The sequence below is a fragment of the Scatophagus argus genome, chromosome 6 (assembly GCF_020382885.2).
Source record: "Scatophagus argus isolate fScaArg1 chromosome 6, fScaArg1.pri, whole genome shotgun sequence".
In the NCBI taxonomy this organism is placed as follows: domain Eukaryota; kingdom Metazoa; phylum Chordata; class Actinopteri; family Scatophagidae; genus Scatophagus; species Scatophagus argus.
Genome location: NC_058498.1, coordinates 6179746 through 6207022, shown reverse-complemented (window position 1 = coordinate 6207022; position 27277 = coordinate 6179746). Strand labels below are relative to the sequence as shown.

Here is a 27277-nt window from a genome sequence, read left to right as displayed (position 1 = left end):
AAAGACTATTTTTAGTAATCCGGTAGTCCTGACCTCTTTTTCTTGGCCATACAATTTACCAGTTGAGTGCACCATGCGGCACCTTTTTTCTTTTAATATGATATTCCGGTTTGTTTCACCCTATTTCCTTAAACATTCCATGTTTTAACGATCTTTTATTCTCACTGCATCCCATCACGCTGTTCTAAGATGTTCCACTTTGTTTCACTGAGATTCCCGCTACACTCTTTCAACAGCTTTCTAATTAACACTGCTGTAATGGCTAAGCGACGCTCACAAGTGCTTCAAAAACAGCTACAGGGCTCTATAAAAAGACAGTGTGACAAACATTCCCACAGCTTTACATTTACTCATACTGTCAAACTAACCCCAAAAGTGCAACTCCAAACATCTCTACATCTTATTGCCTTTTACCACTACAGAGACGGATACAGATATCAAGAACTTTGAGTGACTTTTGATGTTATTATTTCAAAAAGACACCTGACTTGCTTCATTGTAGAAGAAGAACCTGGACAGTTTGTGGACAGAAGCAGCAGGATGAGCTGCTTCTGTGTTTCCTGTTCAACATAGCATTGTTCTTCAATATCAAGCTGTCCTATAACTCAAATAAGCTTGTCATTCTGTTCCATGCTGTACCGAGCTATCTGCGTGTTTGAACGGTTTAGGAGGTTGACTTGTACACTTGGTTGTAGCATTAGAACAAACCGCCCTGAGAGGACGGACTCGATGAGGACGGTGACGCCTGGTGAGAACATGTGGAGCTCTAAAGAAGCTTTAAACTACCGCTGACAGCACAGCCATTTTATTTAAGCTCATTTAAGCTACCATCTCTTCATAATGCACACACACAAGGCATATTTCTGTTCTCTGGTATACTGGCTACGCAGATTTAGACTGGAATTACAGGTAAACAACGATACACTATCTGGACAAAAGTACTGGGACAACAGATCATTACATCAACATGGTTTTAATGACATCTCATTCCCTTCCACTCTTCTGGGAAGGTTTTCCACAAGATCTTGGAGTGTGTCTGTGGGAATTTTTGCCCAGTTTTGCTCAAATTTTTGCAATAGAGCAATTGTCAGGTGAGGCCTTCCCAATCACTACGAGGCAGGAGATCTCAGTCCAAACATCACTTTAAGAACTGCCTCTTTGGGAGCACTCACTTAACATGGAAAAAAAAGAAAAGGCATTGGGATTTGCTACGCACTTATAAGAGCCTGAAAGATTGAGGCTTCCCCTCAAAAGTGTTACAAAGGATTTAATGCAAATAGTGAAATAAAAAGAGTGTTCATATATTTGCAAGAGTACAAAATAAATACCTATGTAGCCCAGAGAAGCACTCGTAGCCCAAATGCTACACAGTTACATACAGTTAAGTTACTCTCATATCGGTTACTTGTTTTGCCTAATGGAAATTGGGCAAGAAACGTGCCTTGATCAAAGCCAATGCATCAAAACAAATTGCATTTGCTGCATTCATAAATGATGACAACGGTGTCACAGAGCAGCATCAAGATCCACATCACTGCAATGAATATGCATGTTGCTGCGTCAAAGATGCACAGCTGTTTCATTTCAGAGCATTGGTACAAGTTAATGCTCTGAAAAGCAGAAACTTTATTACTTTTGTGTCTGTTGTGGATATGAAATGAGAGTTTCAGGGCAGCCATTTAGCACTGCACGCCACACGGAAGGGTGGACACTGAATCCTCGCTTGGACCTCAGTTTCTAATTATTTCAAACGTCCCAGGAGGCAGAATTTCCTGCTGCAGATAAGTTAAGTGTCACAAGTGTTGGATTACTGTCATTTTCATGCAATGGGAAATCTCATGCCCGTGTTTGCAGCAACTCTCCTTTCATTCACAGTCCTGCTGTCAACTTCCTGCAAATAGAGAGCAAGTGGACTTCAGATGGCCTACTTGTTATTTTGACCTTTCTATCTGTCATCTTGCACCGTTTGCCAGTTTAGGTATTCCTTGTTCCCCAGTTGCACTCTGGTCATATTACTTAAAGTGCAAAGTGTACGAGGTAATGAAAAGGTGAGGAAGCCAAACTAGAATGATTTTTGTTTCTCAACAGGCAAAGAGGAAGGACAGAGGAGAAAAATGTGTTTACACAAATACACACACACACACACACACACACACACACACACACACACACGCACATTCTCCTTTTGTCCTGCAGTCATAAATGAGATGGCTTACAAACACAAACAAAGCCACAGGGGGAAAGTAAAACACACGGCTATCATTTCCATTCTGTGTGTGTGTGTGTGTGTGTGTGTGTGTGTGTGTGTGTGTGTGTGTGTGCGTGTGATGGAGGGACAGGGGGATTAGAGGACATACACACTCTCAGTATGGCCTCCTTACACGCAGTAACTGTGTCCTTGACCCACTGATAGAGTGATATATGCTACAGAGAGAGAGAGAGAGAGAGAGAGAACAGAGGATGAAGCCAAGTTCTGCCAGCATGCCATGGCTACCCCCACACTAAAGCTCACTGTATGGTCTGAAATGATCAGCATTACAGCCACTCCATCATTATTATTGGCACTTACAGAGCAGTAACACTAGCACTGAATTCATACAAGTGATTTCAGTGATCCTGTACCTGCTGCAGTCATTTAAATGCAACAAAACCTTTGATACATATTCACAAAGCCTGGATGTGGATATTTGCTGCTATATTTCTAAATTAAAGGGGAATCTGTCTTTTTCAACTGATTCCACCTTTCAACACACTTTGATGGAAAACAGCTAAGTTGAAAGCATCTATAACAGCAGCGGCGTTACATTTGTTACATATCCATTGGAAATTACAACAATGCATCCCTAATAGAGTCACAAAGACTCTGTTTCCCATATTTGGTCTGAGCCAAGCTTCCTCTGTGTGTGTGTGTGTGCGTGTGTGTGTGTGACAGGTGGCTCAAACCTTGCACAGCACAGATCACTGGCCTATCAAATGCCTGCCAGGAACCTGCACACTCACATATTGAGAGCAGACAAGCATGAATCCACACGAGTTCTTTATCTTGGTCTCCTTCTTCCTCTCCTTAAGCACATTCTCAGTTTTAACATCATGTAGGCTACTTTAACACCTACTTTCTGCTCTGGCACTGGCCACTGGCAGAGGACCTCAGTTTAACAAGTTTGTTTTGATTTCTCTCCTCTTCTGTTCTCTTTATCTTCCTCTCTTCATCCAGGATCTTTCTCGCTGCCTCCCCTCTTCCTCCTCCTCCTCCTCTTCCTGTCCTTGTGCCTCCCTTGAAACACTTTTCTCCTTTCCCTCATCTGTATCCTCCTGCTTCCTCTGTCTTTGTCCTGGACTTAAACAGTCTGGTTACATTACCATGCTGGGATACTGGTCTCCCCCTCTGATCTTCTTTTTGTCCTGACTTTATGGTTAACAGTGATATTAAGTTCTCCATCAATATGTCTCATTCAACCCTTCTTTTTTCATCTTTTGCTTCCCTTTCTTCCGATGTTTTGTTCATTTCCAGTAGAGTAGAGTCAGATGATGCAGTAAAGCAGCACAGTAGGAGCACAGATTCAAACCCATAATCAGCATTAACAGTCACAGACACGTGGTCCAGGAGGTGTGCTGTGCACTGGCCAGACTCTCGATCTGCCAGAGCGCTACAGACACAGCTAAGAACTGGGTGCATGGTATTCACCACCCCGCGGTGCTTTATTGTGCCCAAGAGGTTGACACGCATATAGCTGCAAATTTAAATACGGGCTTGGACCACCGGTTCCTGAGCTACCCCGTTTACCTGGCCACACCGAACCTAAACATGCACTAACTTATTTAAGAGCAGTAACAGAAATGCTATGAATTTAACGATATCAGATTCACTGCTCTGTGACTGCTAGATGATTTTCCAGTGGAGCCTGACCTTAGCACCTGTACAATTATTCACAGGTTTCTGATAAATGCTTTGAAGCCTACAGTTTAGCACACCATTGGCTACCATCTTTACCAGCTATTAGAGTCAGAACATCCAAATCTCGGGGAAAGAAAATGAAAAACACGTGGGTGGAACTGCTATGGCAAAAGCAACAGGCAGTCGCCAACATTATGTGCAGCAGACTCAAAGAAAACATGTCTCAAAATAGACACTTCCATGCCTTAATAACTCGTCAATAGAACAATATTACTCAAAATCACCACCAAGACACCCATAAGAGAGAGCAAAATTACCTATTAAGACTTAATCTGTTGTTGGGAAAAGGCAGTGCCTTTGTATTTCATGTGGGAAGTTTCACCATCCATACTGTCAGTGGTACTGACATTAGAAGAACTGCATCTTACACAACAGTAACAATATTCCAGCATTCAGCTGCGACGGCTGCTGCTTGGTCAAGCCCTGCCTGTTACTTCCCTTTGTCCATATTTCATAGAGGAGCTGGTTAATCTGATCTTAGGACGGACAGAACCAGTGGGCTGAGAGGAGCAGGTGGCTTTGCCCCAAGACAGGACCGATTCTGCTGTCAGCCAGCGGGCCCCCCGACCCCACCCCTCCCATCCACACCCACCCGTCTCCGCTTGGCTCTGGCCCTGAAGCCACAGGGCTCGGAGTGGAGGTTATTTTCCCCACCAAGCTGACAGTCGCTCCTCACATATCAACAGACTGCATTGGGTCAAAGCATAATTCAAGAATATGTGTTATTTTTGTTTGAGCTGGTTTGCAGCACCCCATACGTCGGGTTTTTGCCACAAAATATAAATTGAAATGCCTTCAGGGGTTTTACAGAATGACAGCGAAGAATCTGAGCTTCATTCATCCACAATCTACACTTGTGTGAAAGTGTTGACATGTGGTTAATCCCAGCCTTCAGGTAAACTAAGACGATAAAACAAGCCGAAATTATTATCGTACGTGGGTGTTGAACACTGCTGGAATATTTCTTTCTGTGATCAGCTATTTTCGACACGCTACAGCACTTTGTCCACAGAGTGGCTGTGCAGGGATATGTGGAGACTGGCAGAGAAGCTCTCAGACATAAAAGCTAAATGGCCTCTTGCAGTCATTTGCACTCCTACAACAAGGCGCCAGTGAAAGCATAATGCTTACCTACAGAGCAGATGTGGAAAGTTTAATGTCTGCTGCACCTGCGTTACACACATTTTTGTTTCATTATTGATTCTAAACAGTCACAGATAGGATTCAATATTTGTTTTAGAACTGATATCCAGTGTATTCGGATCAATCTGAACAAAATATGTGGTAAAGATAACACTAACATACACACACAAACTGGCTGGCAGTGACACACATATTATTTTACATTCAGTACAGCAATGATTTGACCAATGACAAAATAACTGCCAGATTAGCTGTATGTACAAACAATGGCGGGCCTGCAAAAAGTACATAAAAGCTCCTGGTAATTTGACTGAAGATGTGAAAGTTCAACATGATATGAATTTCACAAACTGTATAATCACACAGTGCAGATGATTTCTGGTAGCAGTCGTCCAGTAAGCTAATAGAGGCATTCTGACTTGAGGACTTGATTAAGAAAAAAAGCATTTTGGTATTCCATAAAGATACAATTGTGACATTTTTGTCACTTCTTCCACATTGACAGATCCCATTGTTCCTGGGGGGCAGTATATAACTCTTGAAAGCAATTTATGTAAAATAAACCATTGACTCAAGGGAAGATTAATGGCTTCATGCTGTTAACTCTGACTCTTCCCTCAGAATCTTGCAAAATACACTGAAATCCTTCAGCTACGAGCAGGCTGAGCAGGATTTTACACTCAGGTCATCATTTTCTGTTTTTCTGTAAGCCTTTTTTTTTGTTTGTTTGTTCAGGAGTAACAAAATGGAATCTGGCAGGTTTTCCTTTATCTGACCCCACTCATGATGGAGATGTTGGCCCCCACAGAGCTGCCACTGACTGGATTTTTATGTTGCTGACTCTGTGATGGATGAGGTCAGGTTAACAGAACCCCATCTTGGACTGCTAGCCAAAATCTCACATCATTTGTGTATCAAACGCAGAATTCTAGCAAACAGGGACCAGCAGGATCCCAAGCCCGTCCACCTGCTCTATCCTGCACTAACACTAACACACACAACAATGGCAGCAGTTGTGAACAGCAGGCGCTCATAGCTTGCAAAGTGCAAACACAGTTACTCTGCACTGTGAGAGGAAGTCAAGACAAGGAGGAACAGGACCAAGTCTGAAGATGTTTTCTTAGTGAAGGCCAAAAAATGTCTCTTTTGAGTGAAGCTGTATGGCGGCGGCTCAGCGCACATGGCCTCCTCGCATCAGCAGCCCTCAAACACCCTCATTATTTCTCCTTAGCCTTTCATCCAGTTAGTCTACGCCACATTGTTCCTGTACTCTCCTTCTAGGTTACTCCTGAACCTCTTGTCATATCAGCTCTCGCATACTCTGAAACCATTTCACTAATCCTAATCTTCCTGCCAAACAGTTAATATTATTGTCTTTCAGGAGCATATATGAAGCAAAGTTCATCATCTCACCTGCCTTGTGAGCTATTGCGAAAATAAACCACAACCACATAAAAAGTAAACAGACCGTATGAACTTGCACTAACAGTAGTCAGTCAAACAGGTGCATCGTGAAATGCCTGCGGGATATTTGAGGCAAAAAAAAAGCATCTGCAAAACTTTGAGGTGACTAATTCAGCCGAATCACAGCAACATGTGTGTGCATGCAAGGCTCGTAAGTGATGAAGGTGAGGAAGGCTGCCCACTGTCAGGACGGGCAGATTTCATGAACATCTGCTGCTGACACAAACACGCACGCACACACACGTACACACACCACAGCATGTAAAGCCAGAGGAGGAAGTGGGTGGAAGGAGAACAGCTCCGGCACACGCTGCTTTGTGACATTTACATGTATTTGTGTTTACCTGTACACATGCAAACGCAAGTGAGCACACACACAGGCACACACACTTTCTGCCCAGAGTTAAGAAAGAAACATAAACACGTGCACATACACACCTTGCATATGTTTTGTGTTTTTCTGAGAAACTAAATAATTCAAAAACTTAGCAAAAGTCCTTGGAAGATAACCTACACACACACACACACACACATGCATTACCCACATCTATTTTACCCTCCAGTGCATCTGCAAATATGTTTTTACACTACGTGCTTGGATTTAAACATCACTTTTATTCTTCTTGAAATTCCAAGTGCAGTCTGGGCTGCACAGTAGGGGTAGGAGCAAAGCTCTTGCTCAATTGTCAGGTCCAACTCCAACAAGAGCTACCTCTAACTCTGTCGTCTGCATGTGTTTGGCATTCCACTTGCATTGTGGGTAATGTAGGCACCAGATTTTGAAAAGGAAGAACAACGCTGGAAGAATCTCTGGTTCTGCTGCACCAATACAGATACTCATACTTATTGACACTGCCAACGAGTCCAACAAGGAAGAAAGAAACGGGTGTCTGTCCTCGGCCAAACATCGTGTGTAAGGAAAAAGAAACACCACACACACTGTAACAGCACCGTACGGCCGTGCAGCAACTGGGTTTTTGTGCTTCACTAAAACCAATAAAGTGCGTCTCAACTCACAGTAACGTCACAGTTCAGCTTTCATGAACACTGTATCAATGTCTTAAGCTTATCAGCTCAGTAGCCTTGAATTAGATCTTCCCCAACATGTTTGCAATTCCAATGTGTCAAATGCATCTCGGCGTTTCATACTTTTTGCTGCTCATCTCATTCACAGGTTAACAGGTTTTTAATGTTGATCAGGCTGCCACACAAAACAAGCCAACCAAAGCTCTACTCTTTGAGTTTATTGTTCTTTAGGATAATTGTTTCAAAAGGATCTGGATTCAATAAGCAGATTCAATAGTGGAGATTTAGTCAATAAAATACTAGTGATAGCATTTTAGCAAACCCTATTGATATGATAAAATGCTGTAAGAAGTCATTAAAGGCTCCTGTTTGAGGGGAGCAGCGTGATGCTTTCAGGTGATGCTTTCAGTGCGATGCTTTCAACCAAATTCCTATCCCATCCTCTTTCTATCATTACATCCTTCCTTCATCCCTCCTTCCTTTCCACTCTCCTCACCAAACTCTTATGTCTTCCCGTTTCTCCTCTTCTCACTGCACTCCTCTCTCTCTCTGTTGTTCCCATCCCCCCACTGCTCTCTGAGATGAAGACCGTCAGCAGGGCCATATATCTGACACTGCGCACCATGGGCTCCACACACACACACAGCCAATATGCGATATAGTGTTCACTAATGGGGCAGTGGGTATGAGAGTAATGGAAGATGGAGTCGGCTGTGCGTTGTTGAGTCCTTCAGACAGGTCATATAAGACACTTGATGAGGAAATTCTTTCGTCATAAATCTATAAACTTATGGAAGATACTTTAATGTCAACAACAGCTCTGTGAATATCACAAGATTCCCATACAGGACCGAGCAAGAGCAATAAAAGTAATAAAACATAGAATAAAATCTGGTATGAGTATTGATATCGATTAGGACTGTGACAGGTGATTAGTTTTTCTTGACTCATTCATCTTGAGTTTTCTTTGGATTAGCTGATTAATCATTCACTCTATTAAATGTCAGAAAATGGTGAAAAATGGCCATCACAACTTCCCCATGTGATGTTTTCAATTTTTTTTTTTGCATCCAATCAACTGCTGAAATACAAAGGAAACTCACTTTGCATTTAAAACCCTTACATGTCAGAAGTTGGACTGAGCTAATGTTTTGAATGTGAAAATGTGCTAAAAGACCTGGACAGTTTATTGTGATAGGTGTGGTATCGGCCTGTCTAATGCTGATGCACATGCGTTAGCTCGGGCCAGACATCCCGTGAATCAACATAATTGTCTCAACTCCACAACCCTCCAGCCTTTCAAACAGAAATGAATGCAGAACTTGGAGTATTTTAAAACCACATCGTACAATTTTTTAAAAAAGTAAACATAAACTGCCAGCATCAATATTTCATGTTGTGAAATGTGGTTTGTGATGTGGTTTAAAAGGTTTTTGTTCAATTCTGACGAGCTGACCGCTGAGATATCTCCACACTTAAGGTTAAAAACTCTGGGCTAATTCAACAACATCGCTACCAGAACTTCTCCTTTAAATGGACAAATTTAGGTGGCATTTTCAGCAGGGCTCAGGCTGTCCGACTGCTCTGCTCTGGCTCACTAAACATATCGCAGTCGTTCTGTCACATGAATAATGTGGAAAATAGAGGGAGAGAGAAAGAAAGACTTCTGTTGCTTCACCTCTTCCAAGAGACTTCTCCTCCCTCTCTCTCTCTCTCCACAATCCTCATTTATCACACACACACACACCATGCAGTCGCACTCTTTCACACTCCCCCTCTCTCTCTCATCCTTTCTCCTCCTTACACACACACACATGCAATCTAACACTAAAACACCATGCAGAGTGCTGGTTCTCCTTGGCAGTGTGCCTCTTTCTAAGTATATTTGGTGCTACAACCCTGATGGAAGACACCATAAAGCGCCTCCGACACGCTGCCTCATAAAAACTTGCATGCTGACACAACTGATGAATGACGCGTCGCAGGAGAAACCCAAAAGGGTCCGTGTCAAAATCATAAACAATGAAGTCACTCTGTGGTCTGTGAAAAGAAACACGCACACAAAGCTCTTACAATAAACATGAAAGATAAACTGACCCGTCTGCTTCAACCTCCAGTGAAGGACTCTGATTACAGCAAACTGTCTTCAACATGATAAGTCAGAAATCATGTCTTGATTTCAAACAATCCGAGTTGAAGTGGCTCCGATTCTTGTTTACACTACTTGCAACAATATCCAGCGGACTGTACGAACTGGACTGCATTGTATTTGTATGCAACACAGTAAGTTTAGCAAGTGGGCTGATTACAGCGTGGATTGTTATTGTACATGTTCTAAATCCATACTCGTGCTGCGGAAAGTTTCTAGGAGGATAATAAAATGTGCAAATCAACGCACTGCTCCATGCAATGAAACTACCCAGTTACATGGTGGTGGATGAAAATATGGATAAGCTATAATGTCAAAGCTGATGCCCTTAAGTTAACAAACACGCACACAAGCAAAAGGCAACCACTTAATCAATCTTAAATAAGTCACAAGCTTTTCACGGGAACATGAATGTGTTTACCTCATCCTACAGGAGGTGGGTACACCTCAGTGAGAGAGGTGAGGAAATTCATGTGCAGAATCACTTCCTTGTGCGAGGCGTTCAAGCCCCAGACAGCTTTAGTAAGCTCTCATCAAAAACACATTCACTGACATGTCACTTTATTGTGGTGTACACAGGGACGTTCAGCTGAATCGTTTTACTGATGGTATCAGATGATTGTTAGTTTACATCGCTAACTGGTAAATGCAAGAGCTTTTTTTATTTTAATCAAACACATACAGTTTGGGAACTGGAGCTTTAACTGTGTCAAATAAGGTGGGGATCCCTTTGATTGAGACGGCACGAAAAGTTACGCTGCTAGCCAGATCACCATGATTAACACTAAATAAACTATGAAAATGTAGCCTCCGCCTCCTAAGATACGGCTTTTGAATTAAAATGAAAATTAAAATATTACCCTGCGGAGTAACTTAAGGTCTCCACAGAGCATCAAACGCCGGGTCTCTCCTATCGCTAACAATAACGTAGATATTAAACGCATTGCAAAGTGAGACGGACAGTGAAACGGCAAACTAAACTACCGACGCACCACCGACGCGCACTAAGTCTCGATATGCGTAAAACCTGAAAACTAAGTGAAAAGCTCCACTTTTGCTCCAGTTTTCCATCATGAACTAACGCGTACCTGGTTGGTGGTGTCGGGCGGCAGGTTCTTAATGAGGATTTTCCTCCTGTTGCTCAGCTCCTGCCGAGTTTTGGCCAGCCTCCTCTCGATCTCCTCCGGCTCCAGGTCCGGCAGGTCACGGAGGCAAATCCCCGAGTCGGAGGGCTGCGTTGCCGCCGACTCCTCATCCTCAGGCTGCCGGCTCTCGGGGCTGTCCATCTCCGGGGAAAGTGCGCTCTCCCCTGCTAGAGAAGAGTGAAGGCTCGGCGGCTGGATGGATGAGGCTGCCGCCATCTTGGGTAGCTGAGTGAAAAGTGTGAGGGAAGTGAGTGGGTGAGTGAGTGGGTGAGAGAGGGAGAGAGAGAGAGAGAAAGAGAGAGAGCAGGTGGGAGGTGTGTTGGTGAAAGAGCGAGAGAAAGGTAGAAAGGTAGAACAGTCAACAAGGAAATGCAGAAAAACGTAAACGCATTTAACATGTTCACATTGCATGCAGTTTTCTTGGAAACAAGTATTTATTCAGCCTACTTACTTTGCTCTGTCGGTGTGTTTGTTTATACGATCAAATAGTATCCTTTATAAAACTTGTGGAAAAATTTTGCTTTTATTTTGTTGCTGGTTGTTCGGTTTTATTTGAAGACGTGCAGAGAAGAGGGAAACTGCAGCCAGCGGGATTTTGTTCACATATAAACGGTATTCGTTTGGTTAAAGGTAAATGGCGCAGGACGCGGGAGATAACAGTAAAAACTGTCGGTTTAAATGGACAGTTTGCGCCTCACATGGTCTCAGGCGTGTCAGGCTGCACACCTCGGACTCCTGGCGACCCCAACCGTCCGCTGAATGTATAGAAGCCAATTAAGGTCCGTGAAGCTATCACTGTTAGACCATCAATATTGTTTGTTTGTTTAGTGCATGTGGAGGCAGGTTGCATTCAACTGCACCAGAGGACTCCTGATTCTTTTATCAGTTCAGTTAACCCACTCAAATCCTGTAATCTCCAGATTTTGGCAAAGACAAAAAAAGAGTCTGGCAAGGGTTTTATTTCTGTAAATGATGTACGGTGCATCTTCGATGTGGTAAATATACATACAGCCTGAAGCACATGGGTACAAAGAGAAATTCAGCTCTTATTTTTGTTCCATATCCCAATTAACACATTTACTTTTTTGGTCAAAGAGAGAGAGAGAGAGAGAGTGGGGCATTCATTGGAGAATATCTCTAAACCACCACAGCTTTCCTTTCCCCCGTGTGCATAATGTGACCATGAATGGCTGTGTGCTTTCCCTCCTTTCTACCCAAGTCATCCGGTGAATGCCAAACTCGCAGCCAACCGAGCTTGCCTGCCTGCCCACCGTGGGTGGAAAGCTGCTCCTGGCAAACACAAAGGGAACAGAGCTCCCTGCCGAGTCCTCACAATGTCTATGCAGCTTCCGCAGGCTGCTTGCATCGCTGACAGACACACACACACTGCATACTTGCCCTCGTGAGATGCATTCACACTCATGTAGCCCCACAAACATGTCAGCGAGAACGCATCAGCCCACTGAGGAAATATTTAGAGTGTGATTATGCCGAGGCCTGTAAGAGATGGTAAAATCAACCTCCATAATCCAACCTCCATGTTCTCTCTCTCGCCATCTGTGTGAAGCGTTTCTTGGCAGATCGCAGTCCAGACAATCACAGTTGTCAGTGGGTGAAAATGATCTCACTTTGCCAAGTGGCTGAACCAGTGCAGCTGAAACACATAGAGTGTATGCTGACCGTTTGTAGCTTACGCTCGAGACCACTCCACAGTGGAAAGGCCAAAGAAGAGGACATTTTATATAATTTCAAACAGATGAAGTGTCAGACTCGACACTTTGTGATGAAACTTGTTTGAAGGACATATTTTACTTACAGAAGACGATGATGCCATCTTACAATGAGCTGAATCTATTGGGTGATCAGCAGAACTGACCATTTTGATTATCATTAAATCATTTCAGTAAAACAAAAATGGCAAACATCGTCCAACTGCTTAAATGACAGGACTGGCTGATGAAATATCGTATCATCAGGTTTTATCCTCTTGGTTGAGCTACACAACAGAGGAAGTCCCATTACATGTTCTTTAATTTTAGAGGGACGTTATGAATCCAGAAAATAAATTATTTGTTGCAGTTTGCGGTTTAACTTCCTGGTAAATCAGGCTGCATCTCAGACTCCTGAGCAGCAGGTTGTTGCATGTACTACAAAACAAAATGTCCTCCTGCAAATCAGCTGGTGACAAATTCTCCTGACCAACATTCATCCCATATGCAAGGCATGTTTTATGTACAGTTTCAATCAGCTGAAACAAAGACATTTTTCACACTTGGAAAACATTCTGAAGAAGTCAGCTTTTGATCTAACTGCCGCTCATACAATGGTCTGTGCCTGCTGACAGATTGGGGGACATGAATCATTGAACAGTGCTTCTCTGAAAAGACAGCAAGGACTTGCCTGTCACTTGCACAGGCTGATTTTGTAGACGCATGAATCACTCCACTAAGTGCTAAACAACGTTTCCATGAGAGAACAATTAATTTGTTCTCTCAGTCCCCCCTGGCACAAATGCATGCCAGCACCATATTACACTTAGACACACTCCAACACACACATACGCACACACGCGTTAACTCAAGCCAGCCTACAGCCGCCCCGCGGTTACACAAACTCTGTGTCTTTCAAAACATTTTACCTATGTGCAAGTCAAACCCCATCATAACGGGAAATGCTTCACAAACCAAGGGAAAAAGAGATGTTAGTCACTCTGCATCTAAAATACAAGAGCCCTGATGGTGCTTCAGCGTGTCAGCCAGTGATTCACAGCCTTTTGGAGTGGGTGGGAGTAGAAAGGAGAAGAAGACAACGGAAAAACGTTTGCCGCTGCTCTCTGGGACTGAGAGTGTGAGGGCGTGGGTGGGCAGAGTGGCTGAACGGGCAAAGCAGGCACCTGGGATGAGCTCAGTAGGCGTGAGGATGGGAGGGGAGGGGAGGGGAGCTGAGGGGCGGGGGGATAAAACCTAAATGGCAAAGTGGTTCATTGCGCGTGGGAGTTACCGGTGAGCACATACAGTGTACACACGTGTGTGTGTGTGTGTGTGTGTGTGTGTATCCTGTATGACTGTGAACAGCGATTAGGGTCGCCTCACTCACTGCGGTCTTGTTTGGAATGCAGGGGGGATATGAAAATGGACTGAAGGCTTTCCCTGTGTTTATGAGCCAGTGCTGCGCTCTCTGAAATGGTCGCAGATGCAGTCTGGATGCGTGGCTTTCTTTCTGTTGTAGCATAGAGGAGACTAAGGGACATGTGACCTACTAAAAACAGCTGACCCGAACACACAGGGGCAATTTGCACAAGAGTTCCCTGCCCAATTCATGTCCTAATTACAGTGGTCATAAGCATACCTCTTCACTAGTGCGTCAGGGCGGCCAGCAAGTGAATCAGTAATGAGAAAGTTGCCTCTGTTTTAACTTGAGTGCTCCCTGTTTTTAACCAGAGCATAACTCAAATGTGTACTTCTAAAAAGTCTTCATCCCTCTAAAAAATTATATATATACTTTTGTTAACAAGGCAGTAATTCTGTAAAGATATGCATTGTGATCAGATCCATTCTTGGCACATTTTGCTGTAAGGTTGTGCTGTCAGTGGTTGCTCACATTTTGCACGTGTTTTAGCAAAACGTGTGTGATAGTATAGAAAGCGCTGTCTGTCAAACTGACTTCAAAGTGGTATAAATTGCTTGCATGCAAGACATAAGATGATTACACTGCTAAGATGTGTTCGGGAAACTGGGACTCTGGCCTGCACAAAATATGCTGCTAGTGCATGTCTGCTGTACCAGTTGGCAGAGCGAAGACTGACTGAAATGACCCGAGGGTGCTTGGACACCGAGCTCGGTGCTCTAATTCACAGCGTTTCCTTGGCACTGAGCAGCAGCCAGCTAGAGAGAAAGAGGGAGAGCGGAGGAGAATACAGTGACAGTGAAAAAGAGGCAAAGACAGGGCCACGTAGGAGAGGTATGAATGAATGCCGACAAATTGATAAGCTGTGTGGGACACGGTGACAGGCAGACAGATAGACAGGCATGTGGAGAAAGAGCTCCTTCAGGTCTCAAGAGTGCTGAACTACTTCCCTGCTGATGTTCAGTGAACTGAGCCAGTGTGTTCCCCTTCTCTCTATTTTCACTATCCACTTCAAGAAGGACCAGTTTACTTAACTGCACTCTATGACCCTCTCTTAAAATAGTCAGAGGACGCAGTTCCTTTTCAGAAGCCACCACCGCTTACCTTGTTTAATTAAATAAAATGTGATGTCTCAAAAGCTGAGATCAAATTATGAGGTATCAAAGGAGACTGACCTTGCATATTCACAGATGCTCTAGACGACGTAAAAATCATTTAATCATTCCATATGCTCCAGTCTCTTTTAGCATCAGAATAAAAAAACATTTCAACTGCACTGAAAGCTACATCAGACTGTAGCAGAAGCCTGGAGATTCACACTGAGAAAACAACTTTGTCGTGTCAGAGTAGGATTCATGAAACTGAAGTACACAAATCTTGTGTAAAATGAAGAGTATTTCGTGTGCCGCATGTTAACAAGTCAACCTTCCACCAAATCTTGGTACACAAACCTGCAGCCACTTTGCCGAATTGGACAAATATATCTTACAAAAAGCCCATTAATGTCTGGTCAGAATGTGACTGGAGACGTTAATGAACAGGTTTTTTTCTCATTACTAAAAAGGCAAACCAGTGATGTATTACTCCCTCTATTAATACTCTCCCACTTCCAGAGCCTGTTTGAGGATCCTAGACTCAAGCTCAAGATGCAAATCTTTGAAAACAAGTCACAAATAAATACCATCATTCTTAAACAGGGTTCTTTTGTCCTCACTATGCTAAGCAGCGCGCTGAACATACGTTTAAATTTGGCCTCTTAATTCTGATTTGCAATACTTTGGTATACACTTGAGACTTTTACTTCACACACCCTGATATACTTGTATATTGTTGTACTGTAAAATTTAAAACAGTCTCATACAACAAATTAAATTGAATGAAAGTGATAATAAAAACTAATTATACATACATACATTTATTAGAAGCCTCTGAGTGACCACTTCCAGACCTCAAGACCAGGACCGAACACAGCCTTGGAGATTGATGTGAGGCCAGTTTGCCAACAGGGAATCCAGCACTGAGGTGATTTACAGTGGCTCCAACCAGGACTCTGACTCCAGAGACGATGACCACATGATGGGTTCAGGAGGGATATGAAGCAGGAGATGAGCGAGAGGGATGTAGGGTGTCATGTTTTTCTTTTCAACAGAAATTCTCATACAATGCAGTATTACCATGTGCTAACCTAGCTGGCCGATGTGAAAGTGATGTAAAACTTTACGTCAAAGTGTGTTCTAAAATTTTCTTTCTAAAAGTAGGAAGAAAACCAAAGCAGCCTCTTGTTTTATTGTCTCAAGAACCATGCCGTCTCTCCATCTGTGGTAGCCGTTTTCCAGCTCCCTTTGGCAGGAAACACCGCATGTACAGAAACGCCTCATAAATAACTGATAGGGTCTTCCCAGGCAGTATGTACCACTATTCTTCCTTCACCCACAAATGGCATGACCTACTCCCAACAGCTTGAAACATGCTGAAAAGCACGCTCCTCTTTGTGGAGCTGAAAGTGCAGTGAAATGCCCTGTGTCATGATGTAGGGGTCACCAGCTAAAATGAACTTCAGCTAAAATCACCTTGAGCTTTATGAAGAAAGACAAAAAATGTTTTCCTTACTAGAAAAGCCACTAGCCCACACCAAAAAAAAAAAACATAAAAATAAAATTACAATTTATTCTAAATGAAGTTTAGATTTTAATACATAATGCATATTGTTGTGACTACCTATCCTTGTAAGAAAATCTTGCCATCCGTGGTTATCTGTAGAACATATAAACTGATTTTTACTAATCAAGTACACTTCCTATTAGGGGGGAATCTGGCAGACTTGGATCCTGAAAAAAAAACCTTCTTCCAGCTACTGGGTCAGACAAATATTTCAGTTCAACTTAGTAGAAGATAGTTCTTCATGTCATTAAAAATACTCCCCTCAAACAAGGCCAAAGAGCCCCTGAAGAGCAGCTTTTTGGAGGTAGGTGATGCTGTAGGTGTCCTAAATGTCCCTGGGTGAACCACAGAGAATAAAACAGGCTGGAGAGCCGTCAGACAGTATGCAGACTCTGCTGTTGGTGAGCACAAATAACAGGCAACACAAAAAATCTCTTGCAGATAATCTGACTCACTGTGTCTCGACCAGCTCAGTGACCTACAGGAACAATAAAATGCTCATAATGAGTGAGTAAAAAAAACAACACACAATTAGCAACTCACAATCCTTGAAATCATCAATGACAATTTTGTTTTCACCTTAATGAAGTGAGAGAAGCTGCCAGTAATGCTGAATCACAAGAACAACTTCTTTTGAGCCTTTTGCTTATAAGCCAATTTTAGATCAAACACCACCAAAAACACAAGTTAAGTGTAAAATGGACTTTATCACATTCACATTGCAATAAATCTCAATTTGATAACTTTATATGATACATGAGGGGGTGGTGTACACATGTTCCTTCAGTACATTAGTTAATGTGATTCAGAGTGTTCTGCACACACACACACACACATACACCCGCACGCGCACACAGACATACAATATACTTGTTTACAACAGCTCGTAAATACTGTTAAAAAGTCCTCCAGAAAAAAAAATGCACTTAATAACAAACTCATCTTGGAGAAAAAGAAACTGCCCCAACACACACACATCTATTGAAATACACTCACAAGACTGCATGTGATCTAAAGACTGCGCTGAAATGCTACAAGGCTGCTTCCATGTCCACCTGAACTGAAATCATGTGCCACAAGGAAAACAGGACTATTTTGAATTGCGTTTGTGTTACAAATGACTGCGGCTAAAATCAATGTTCCTACAGTAAATGCTCTGATGGCACAACTGCGATGACAAACCTTTCCGTAAGTCTTCAGGGAATATCTGACCAACTACACATCCAGTTCAAGTTCAGTTCAAGAACAGTAGTGCCTTTAAGATTTTTTTTTTTACCATGAAGGTGTATGTAAACACCAGATGAGCAAGCACACCATGATCTGTATCTGTTCTACTATCTATACTGTATATTGTACTGAAAAGGGGGTGGAGCTTAAACAGGAAAGGGGTGGGGCTAACCTGAAGTTGTTCATTTGAGCCTGAAATTGCTAAGGGTTGATCAAAAAGTTGCTATTTTTTTGATTTATTAGAATACTATTTACAGAACAAGTTTTTGCAACTTTTAATGAGCGAATGAATCAGTCAGCTACCTGCGAGTATGAACACTGGCACGTTTTACTTGGATGATACTCATACTAATATAAAAAAAAAAGTATACGCTAGTGTTAGCCGAGCACTTGCTCAGTCCAAGCCTTTACCTCTCTGCTCTATCAGAAGGTGTCAAATTATTTAGCACTTTTATAATACGCTAAAATAACTAAATGAACATGACTGACAGTCTTGAATAGCAATAGAACCACAGCACGGCTTACAGCCATTTGCTGTAAACCCTGAATTCACTACAAAGGGGTGCTGCTTTAGTTGCTATTCAGTGAAAAGATGTAGTACCTTTTTTATTTGGCAAATTTAAATTAGTTCAAGGAGAAGTCCGAATTTCCTTAACATTTTTACGACGTTACGATAAAACTTTAAAAACTAGAAGTCTCTTAAAACATAAAAAGTGGGTATTCATTTTTCCAAGTACTGACTTTGCATCCAATATGGACCTAAAGAAAAATAAAACTAAAGAAAAAAAACATCCAAGGCATCATAAATATAGTGAGACACCATGAACAGACAATTCAATATATCAACTCGAATATCTGAGCATCACTTGAAGCATACATCATGTCTTACCAACATAAAAAAATATGGAGTGTACAGGACATTAATAGCTATTTGTGTTTCTATATTTACACTTCATAATGAATCTCTGAAAAACAATAAACATTTTTTGCACCCAGAGATAAATGGATGCCACACTGACGTGATCTGACTGGTTGAACAATCAAACCCACGGAGCACAGACTGGGCTGAGCGACTCCTCGTCTCCTCCTAAAAATAAGTGGATTTGTCAATCATAATAATTTCACCTATAATTCTCTAATACTATCTTGAAAAAAAAATACAATAATCAATGAAAATGTTCCAGGAGGATAATCATTCTGTCTTCATTCTCTCTCACTCTCAAACACACACACACACACACACACACACACACACACACACATACACAAGCTAAACCAGAGAGGTTTTGTAGAAAATTTGAGTGGTTGACCACAGAGGAGCCGACAGATGGGTGTGACCTACAACAGCAGCAGCAGCAGCATCTCTTCGTCTCTGATGGTAGACACACTCCATCTTGGGCATCACTGGGAGTTGAGCTGGTTTTGCACCAAATCAGTCACACAAACTTAACATACATGCAGTATCAGCTTGGCCTCAGAGGCTAAAAGTCGTGATGTATCTGCAGGGGTGCCGTTCCTTACTGGTTTTTCTACTCAGGCAGATCGGACAGCACTTAAGTCTCTGAATCTTGTGGATGAGGATGTTCTGCACAGTCAGTCTTATCTTACAACAACACAAGGACCTCAGTGATTCAGGACTGTGAGCACAGACAGAAAAATGTGCTATATGTCAAAGACCACTTCTTCACCCAGCTGTTCTGGCACAGGACGATTAAGTCTCATCATTTTTGTTTTTAACTTCATCGAAGTTTGCAACACTCTAGAATAAAAAAAAATCTCTTTTGGAGAAGACAGCACAGAATACGCTTCTGCTAACAGAAAATGAAGAGAAAAATGGGAAGAAAATGAGCTGCTGCTTATGCACCCGAATCCCTCATGTGATTAAATTAAAAAAAAAAAAGTTTTCTATTTTCACTCAGGCTGTTGTATTACTGATATTCTTAAAATTCAAAGTATCCACTATTAGACACAGTTTATTACAGAAACAAAAACAAAAATAATGAGCCCTAAATGTGATGCATTAGTTATAGGAAGTTGGTTGGTGCGTATCACTTATTCTGAATACTTTCTTGCTCGTGTCTGTGGCAGATGCTTGCCCAAAAATCTACCTCTTTAATAAATAGTAGAAAAATAATCTTTTCTTCTTTAAAGAGTTTCCTATATTTAAGTGAATCATGGAGGATTTTTCCTACTTTCAAGTTCACTGACACTTCTGAAAATGTCTTCCGAAAACCGTGTTGTGTAAGGCCCTGCAGCAACTTTCAGAGACAAGCCAGCTGTGAGCCAGCGAGCTGCAACAGAATCCGTAACAGCATCCCACATTAGATCCCAGTCTGAATGGAAATACAGTACTTTCACTCTTTCATCTGAGACTTTCACACAAACGTAAGGAGCGCTCTGTTTCCCTCCTGGCCTTCACCACAAGTAGGTTTAGTGTGGCAACATCTAGCAGAGGCTGGGAAGGAGCCCTATAGCAAAAGGGGTCCAATCAGCATTTACACTTCTATGTTAATTTGATCATCCTCGGGTCCTATAAAGTGTTTGCTTTGACTTTCCACATGGAAATGACGACATTTGTCTTCCCTCAAGGCTTTCAGGTTCCAGTTGTCTCCTTTCCTTAATGAATGGGCTCAAACAGCATTTTTTGGGGCTTTTTTGTTTCTTTTTTTTTTTTTGCACCCAAAGGTTGTTGTGTGCTCAAAGGCCAAAAGATTCCTTCAGAAAGCAAACAAAAACAAAAAGAATCCCATTTGAATATTTTTACTGGCCCAGGTGTGGTAATTATTAGTGTGCGATATTGTTAACACTTGCCAGATTGTTGGACTGGGTTTGAAAGAAGGGCTGAGCTGGAGATGTTGGCACGATGAGACCACAAAGTTAATATCCATTCATGGGAAAGATTCCAGGGGCCCAGTGATGCTGTGCATTCGAGTCCATCAGCTGTGGCTCCGTCCGTCCTCACAGTACCTACAGTAGGCTGTCTAATCCAGCACAACCCTTTTTAAAAATAGTCTTTAATTAAAAAAAGAAAAGAAAAAAGTCTCATCCCTGGCAGGAAGGCGTTTGTCACGCTGAAGATCAGCACTCTGCGTCCACGCTGTGCACGGTGACCGCGGCCTGAAGGTGGTGCGTGTGCATGTGAAGCGGGTGGTGGTGTGAATGCGTGTGTCGGTACGGGTGAAACTTGTGGCTGAGCAACGCGGCCGTTTGAGGAGGCGTGTCCAGGTCGAGGTCATCGTCATGGTTACCGACGTCGACACCGGCCGAGAGCGGGTCGTTGTTTCCGGGTGGATTCTCGCTGTCCTCCTGCGGACTCATGGTGCTGTAGCCTGGAGACAAAACAAAAGGGAAAAAGTTGGTGTTACTGCACTCTTTTCCAAAAATAAAACCTTTAAGTGATTTAAGTACCCAATATGCAGCTAAGTCAATGGGAAACCTGCCTGATGTCATATAGATTTAATGTAGGTTTATATCATCTTTTTAATGTAAACTATTTGGAGCTCCCTGCATTGGACAACTCGCTAGTTCATCGCAGTCACATGTGCGGGCAGTTTAGAGTCACCAATTAACTTGACCTGCATGTCTTTCCGCCGGAGTATCCGCAGGAAACCCAAACATGGAGAGAACTTGAAAACTCAATATGTACCAAGCCTCTTCTTGCTGTGAGACGACAGTGCTAACCACTGCACTATGACAAGAGGTTGAAATTTAAATAATTATCCGGTAATAAAAACACTGCCAGCAAACACAGCCAATAATACAAAGCCAAACTGCTTTCACTGACTGAACAAGCACAACATTTACACTCCGTGAGTAAACACAAAGAAGAACAAGTGCAGCATACTGTTGTCACGCTCACTGTAGACTGGAGAGCCAAATGTGTCGTCGCTGGCGGGAACCTCAGGTGTGCCTTAACTACAGGTTAAGAACTTGGTTGCCTTATCGGTATTGGACACGAGAAGCAGGTAATTATCCTGCTGCATCCCTAAAGACAACCCATATGCTGTTCTTCAGGCACTTAGTTAGGCATTAAAGGAAATCTAAAAAACTTAACAGTTACTCTACCAGCTTGGCATAGCTGCAGAAACTTTGAAAACAAATGGGAAGACACCATAAAAGAAAAAACTCCATAAATGACCCCCTCCAGTCGCAGATATTCAACAGAAGCATTCGTGTGAATACACAGTAACACAAAATGTTTCTGAAAGCACTAAAAGCTTGTTGATGGCACACTGACAGCTAAATATCCCTACTAGGCATCTTAGCTTCTTCGATTTCAGCTTTCTCATACAATTTGACAAAAAGAAAAAAAAGAATCATCCATATTTATGACCACTTTCCTACACATCTTGCACATAAGTTTAGCCTGAGGAGACTGAAACATAAGCCAACATGGCAGTTAGGATACATTGGTAAGTGGAGCAGGGGGAGAGAAGGGATTACTGGGTCAGAGAAGGAGTAAATAACAGATTGAACATATAGAGGCCAATATTTTATGACACAACACTCTACTGATGTAAAATTTGTACCGAGCCAAATTTACCTACAGGTTTGTAAATGACTGAAATTACTGACATGTAATCTTCCAGCAGCTAATTTTCATGAAAACCTTGTAGGCTCTGGGTTTATACAGTTTTCTTAATTTATTTCACTTCAACATAACCCTTCATCTACTGAGTGGATTTCATCACTTTCGAGGCCATGAAATCCATCTGAAACACACAGTCTGACTATAAAAAATATTTGGGAGTTGATCTGGAAATAAAGGCATTTAGCTTAATTCCTTTGGTGCTGAACCAAGTGATTTGTGAGTATATGTGCGAGTCAGTGGGTGTTCGTATATCTGTACCATTTAGGGAGAAGGTGTTAGGTTGAAGCATTAAACCACAAACTGGTCCGTTAACATTCTTCTCTGTGTTTTGAGTGTTCCTATTAGCAAGCGGAAATCTTGTCTCGTATTGACCATCAGCAAATGATTAAAGCCGCCCCGTGTAGCTGTAATGCTTTGAGATTAATGCTAACGTCAACATGCTAACATGTTGTTGCTAAGGTATGGTTTGTTTACCATGTTCACCATTTTGGTTTAGTGTGTTAGAATGCTAGCCTTTGCTAATTAGCACTAAACACAAGGTAAAACTAAGGCTGATAGAAAAGGAACGAGTTGTTTTTTTTAGATATCTTGTCATTAATACCAAAGTATTGGACAGATTAAAGGCCTGATGCTGGAGGAAAAGTCAGAGAATCACAAACATTATTACAATTCCTCCTGGCAGTTGTTGAGATATTTCAATCTGTATGCCACTTGCATGGCTAAAACCAAAGAACAGAAATGTCTCATTTGTGTTCTCTCCCTCTTTTTATTTAGTGGTGTATGCCATGTACTGTCAATAATAGAAGGTTATGTATGTCCCACAATGTGCTGTGATGCTGAGGTGACCAAAAACCTTGAGTCAAACTTGCTCAGAACTTTTCCTTCCTGATTCTCAGAAGATTAGCCGGGCTTTGATACCAAACGGAATAAAGCTTACAAAGAAAAGGAGAGACAGAAGCAGGAGCAGAGGGAGTGACAAAGGGAGGAAAACAGGGGGGTGGCAGAGAGGAGGAGAGAGGAAGGGAGGGATTAAAGGAAAGGCAAGGATGGAGACTTCAAAGAAGATCCAGACATGGAAGGTGCCAACTTCAGCACAGTTTATCCCTCTGTAGCTCCCTCCCCACAGCCAACTGTGTCCTGTGGACAATCTGCAGCTGCACCAGGTGAGGAAAGCAAATGTCTCTTCATGTCGAGATGTGTGCCGAGACAGGCTAAACTACCATGTTATTGTACCTTGGAGACACACTCCAGACTTCTTATTATGATTGGACCTTGGAGATCTCTGAACAGGTGAAGACTTTTCTTCTACCAGTAGCAGACAAATCATGTCTAAAGCTTGGAGAGTTTTATATTAAAAAACAGCACAATTAGGCCTATGCCAAATGTGACAAATGGAAATGTGTGGTTTTATGGAGTTCGTGTACTGGACTACTGCATTTCTTGGTCAGAAGCAGTAACTACTTAAGGTAAGTTAGCGACCGCTGGCTGTAGCTTCAGATTTAGCGTACAGACGTGAGAGTGTTATCAATCTTCATGCCTAAATAATATCTCAAAATGTCAAACTACTGCCTTAACCTGTTGTATACAAAGTAACTTTTAGGGCATCAAATAGAGAGCTCCAATCTCAGAAACAATTCTATTTCATTTCTCCTTTAATTTTTTTTTTTTTTTTTCAAAATTCAGGGTCAGGATAAACTTAAGTGACTAAGTATGTGCATCCAAAACATGAATTTCTTTGAAAGCCTGAAATGTGAAAGATGAAAAAACATTAAACTATAATAATATCTGCCTCTTCCTCTCCCTAAACATTGATTATACTGTAAATAGCAGCTGCAAACATAAACTGTATAATGTTAGGGTGTGTGGTGATGTCGTATCCATTTCCTGTAGACATCGCTGCCCAAACAGCAGTCTGTATGTGTGCGTCACTCACTCGACACATCTGATCCTTCGACGATGTGCATGTAGGCTGTGTGTGTGTGTGTTTCATCATACCCTTCAGCAGTATGAGTGTATTGTGGTAGGAGGGCACCTTTGACCAAGCAGAGAGGAGCAGAAACTTTGAAGCGCTACTCCATAACGAATTTGTTTTTCCTGCCTGACGTACGAACACCCTCTCTTTCCATTATAGCAGACTCGTCTTCCTCTCTGTCCCTGTCCTCTTGCCCTTGTATTTCACTCTTATTTCCCCTCTTTCATCATTTTTGCATCTCTTCATCTCTCTGCTTGTCCTCCATTTTCATTTTTTTCCTCTTTACCATTGCCAGTTACATCTGCAGCATCTTTCCTGTCCATTTAGCTAGACTGCTGTGTCATGCTCTCGCTTTGTTTATGTTAATAAAATATGTGAAAATGGTCTTCTTCCTAAATTATGTTCTGGGTGACAAACCTTTCCTTAATATATTCCTTCAAAAAAAACACTGTTATACAAAATAATTTCTTTGCTATTTAGGATTATGTTAAATTCATTTGCATTGTAAAAATATGTTATGCAGAGAGATACATTAATAACACCAAAGTCACTAAAGATCGGCTCTAAAACTAATTTTCCCATTTCCCTACAGCCCTGTCTGAAATCCATCCTCTCTGCTTTAACAGCTACACTGTACGTAACACGCAGCTGACAAGCTCTTACTCGTGTCTTTGTTTCACTTTAGCCCACTCTCCTCTCTTCATCCTTGTTTTCTCTGTCATCATCGGTTATGCAACAAGAGCTGGAGACGCTCGCTGCCAGGAAGTGGAGTGAAGCCATATGTAGGTGTTAAGAGCCCATGTGGGTGAAACTGTCCATCCACGCTCATCGAGTGTCAGACTTACAAGTTCTACAAACGGTTACAGCGAACATGAGCAACTCTCCTTGAGCTGGAGATGAGAGGGAAACAAGGCTCTGAGCTGTGATATAATGAAAAGAACAAGCCAGGGGCTGAACCTCTGCCAAAGAACCGACAGCTAGCGGTGGATTTCAGACTGTGCTGTAACATTTATGTTTGCCATCAAGTATGATTTCTGAGATTGTAGCTAAAACTATATATATATACTGATATAGTTTCTGTAATGCGTGTTGTTAAAAGAGTAAATAAATTTATTTCATCTTCCATCACCCCTCTGGGCCTGGGTATGATCCACCCACATGTAGCAGCTCTTCATGAGGGATCTCCAGGTGTTCTCAGGCCGAGAAAGAGAAAATGCATCCACTAGTTTTGCGCTGACATAGCTCCATTTTTACACTACATAGACAAAAGTATTGGGACTGTTGACCGTTTCACCAACAGGGACGTTTATGAGACTGCATTCTACATTCAAATGAACTGGCACAGCATTGTCCAAAATGTCTTTGTATGCTGAAGCATTAAGATTTCCCTTCACTGGAAGTAAGGGGCCGAGTGAATAACAGCCCTATAAAGAGGTGTGTCTGGATACTTTTGTCTATATGGTGTATTTCAGATGCAACCTACTCAGTTCCTCTTTCTAAGAAGTACTGTATGACAAAACACAATCTGTTAATCTGCGTATGAGTCTTAAGTCTTACCGTGGTCACTCTCTGTCCCAGATCGCCCCCAGTACCTCCGTCTCCGTTCAGGAGTGTGAGTGTGTCGCTCAATCACCGCAGCAATGAATCGAGTGTTACTGACTGAAAACAGAGAGAACACACAGGTCTGGTTTGGTACTCAAATACCTGGCGCCATCACATCGTCACATAGCACCGACCAAATTTAAAACACACTGCAATTGCTTCATCTTAAGTATTCAAACCCATATTTAAGTGTTGTGTGTCTGTGTGTGTGTGTGTGTGTGTTAAAGGTACTGTTGTTTTTTTTATTCAATGTCAAACTATACTTACTGATTCCTCTGTCCTCATGACTGTCTTCATCCCTCTCGTCTCGTTCATTATCCAAGTTGGACATTCTCACTGACATTTCTGGAGCAGCATGGAGGTGATTGGAATAAGAAAAGATACCACAGTGAGACAGATGCTGCTACGCCATAATGTGAAGTACAAGTCTGACTGACAAGTGAACAAAGACAGACGGTTTTAAATACCGTCACACAGAGCAGAGTGTAGCAACTTTCAGAGCTACTTCCTCAGCCTAATGCCTTGTCATAACACAGCCACGCTCTCCACCATCTATTTTAACTTGTTTACCAAACTATCAGATAAAAAGTGACCCAGACTCGGGGAGTTTTAATGAGTTTGCAATCATGTTGATGTTTCTGTCAATAACGTTGAGAAATTACACAAATCACGCAGCGGCGGCGGAGACGTTTACTTCAGCAGCACTCACCCCGCCGTTTGTTAAGCAGGTTGCTTTAAAACTTTGTTTCTTCCTCTGATATTTCAAAAAAAAAAATGCCAGCATGTGGAAATGTGCAGGTCAATATAAGCAGCTGCTGCTCCAGACTTGTTCCCTCTTGTAGTTTACCACAGGCCAACCAGTGGGCAAGCAAGAACAAAACATTCAATACAGAGGTGGAAAGTGGTGCTCTGTTGTACAAGTTGTACGAGAGTGTGTATTTGAGAAGCACATCAGTCTTACCCTGTGCTGCCAGCGGTGACATGTGCTGATGCGAACGCCTGTGGATCTGGTGTCTGTACGCATACACAGCCAGCACCAACACCATAATGCATCCCATAATGCCTCCGGCGACTGGACCCACTGGGGCGCTCTTGATCATATTGAGAGACGCCACCTCCTCGTCTGTGGAGGAAAGACAGGAGGACAAAGGAGAGCACAAGGATGAACAAAGAGGTGTTTATGAAGGAAAGGATTTCAGATGGCTCGAGAAGCGAT

General features: G+C 42.3%; 2 protein-coding genes across 3 annotated transcripts in view; both read right to left on the bottom strand.

The window, feature by feature from the left end:
• Nucleotides 1–11611, bottom strand: part of raver2 (ribonucleoprotein, PTB-binding 2) — a 79795-nt gene extending 68184 nt beyond the window's left edge. Inside the window, exons 1-2 of the mRNA XM_046392342.1 lie at nt 11334–11611; nt 10826–11107 (exon numbers count right to left, since the gene is read on the bottom strand). Coding sequence (XP_046248298.1) covers nt 10826–11098 — 273 coding nt within the window. The 5' untranslated portion in view covers nt 11099–11107; nt 11334–11611. The remainder of the gene's footprint in view (nt 1–10825; nt 11108–11333) is intronic.
• Nucleotides 11612–17358: 5747 nt separating this feature from the next.
• The window catches only part of cachd1 (cache domain containing 1), a 77401-nt gene continuing 67482 nt past the window's right edge, over nt 17359–27277 (bottom strand). The window contains exons 24-28 of one of the 2 annotated variants that reach the window (XR_006843611.1): nt 27023–27184; nt 26329–26406; nt 26017–26118; nt 19239–21225; nt 17359–18983 (exon numbers count right to left, since the gene is read on the bottom strand). Coding sequence is in view for 1 of the 2 variants with exons in the window: in XM_046391827.1 (XP_046247783.1) it covers nt 20975–21225; nt 26017–26118; nt 26329–26406; nt 27023–27184 (593 nt within the window). In the remaining variant the exon portion in view is untranslated. Of the gene's footprint in view, nt 21226–26016; nt 26119–26328; nt 26407–27022; nt 27185–27277 lie in introns of both variants that reach the window. The other variant, XM_046391827.1, reaches the window with a different exon arrangement.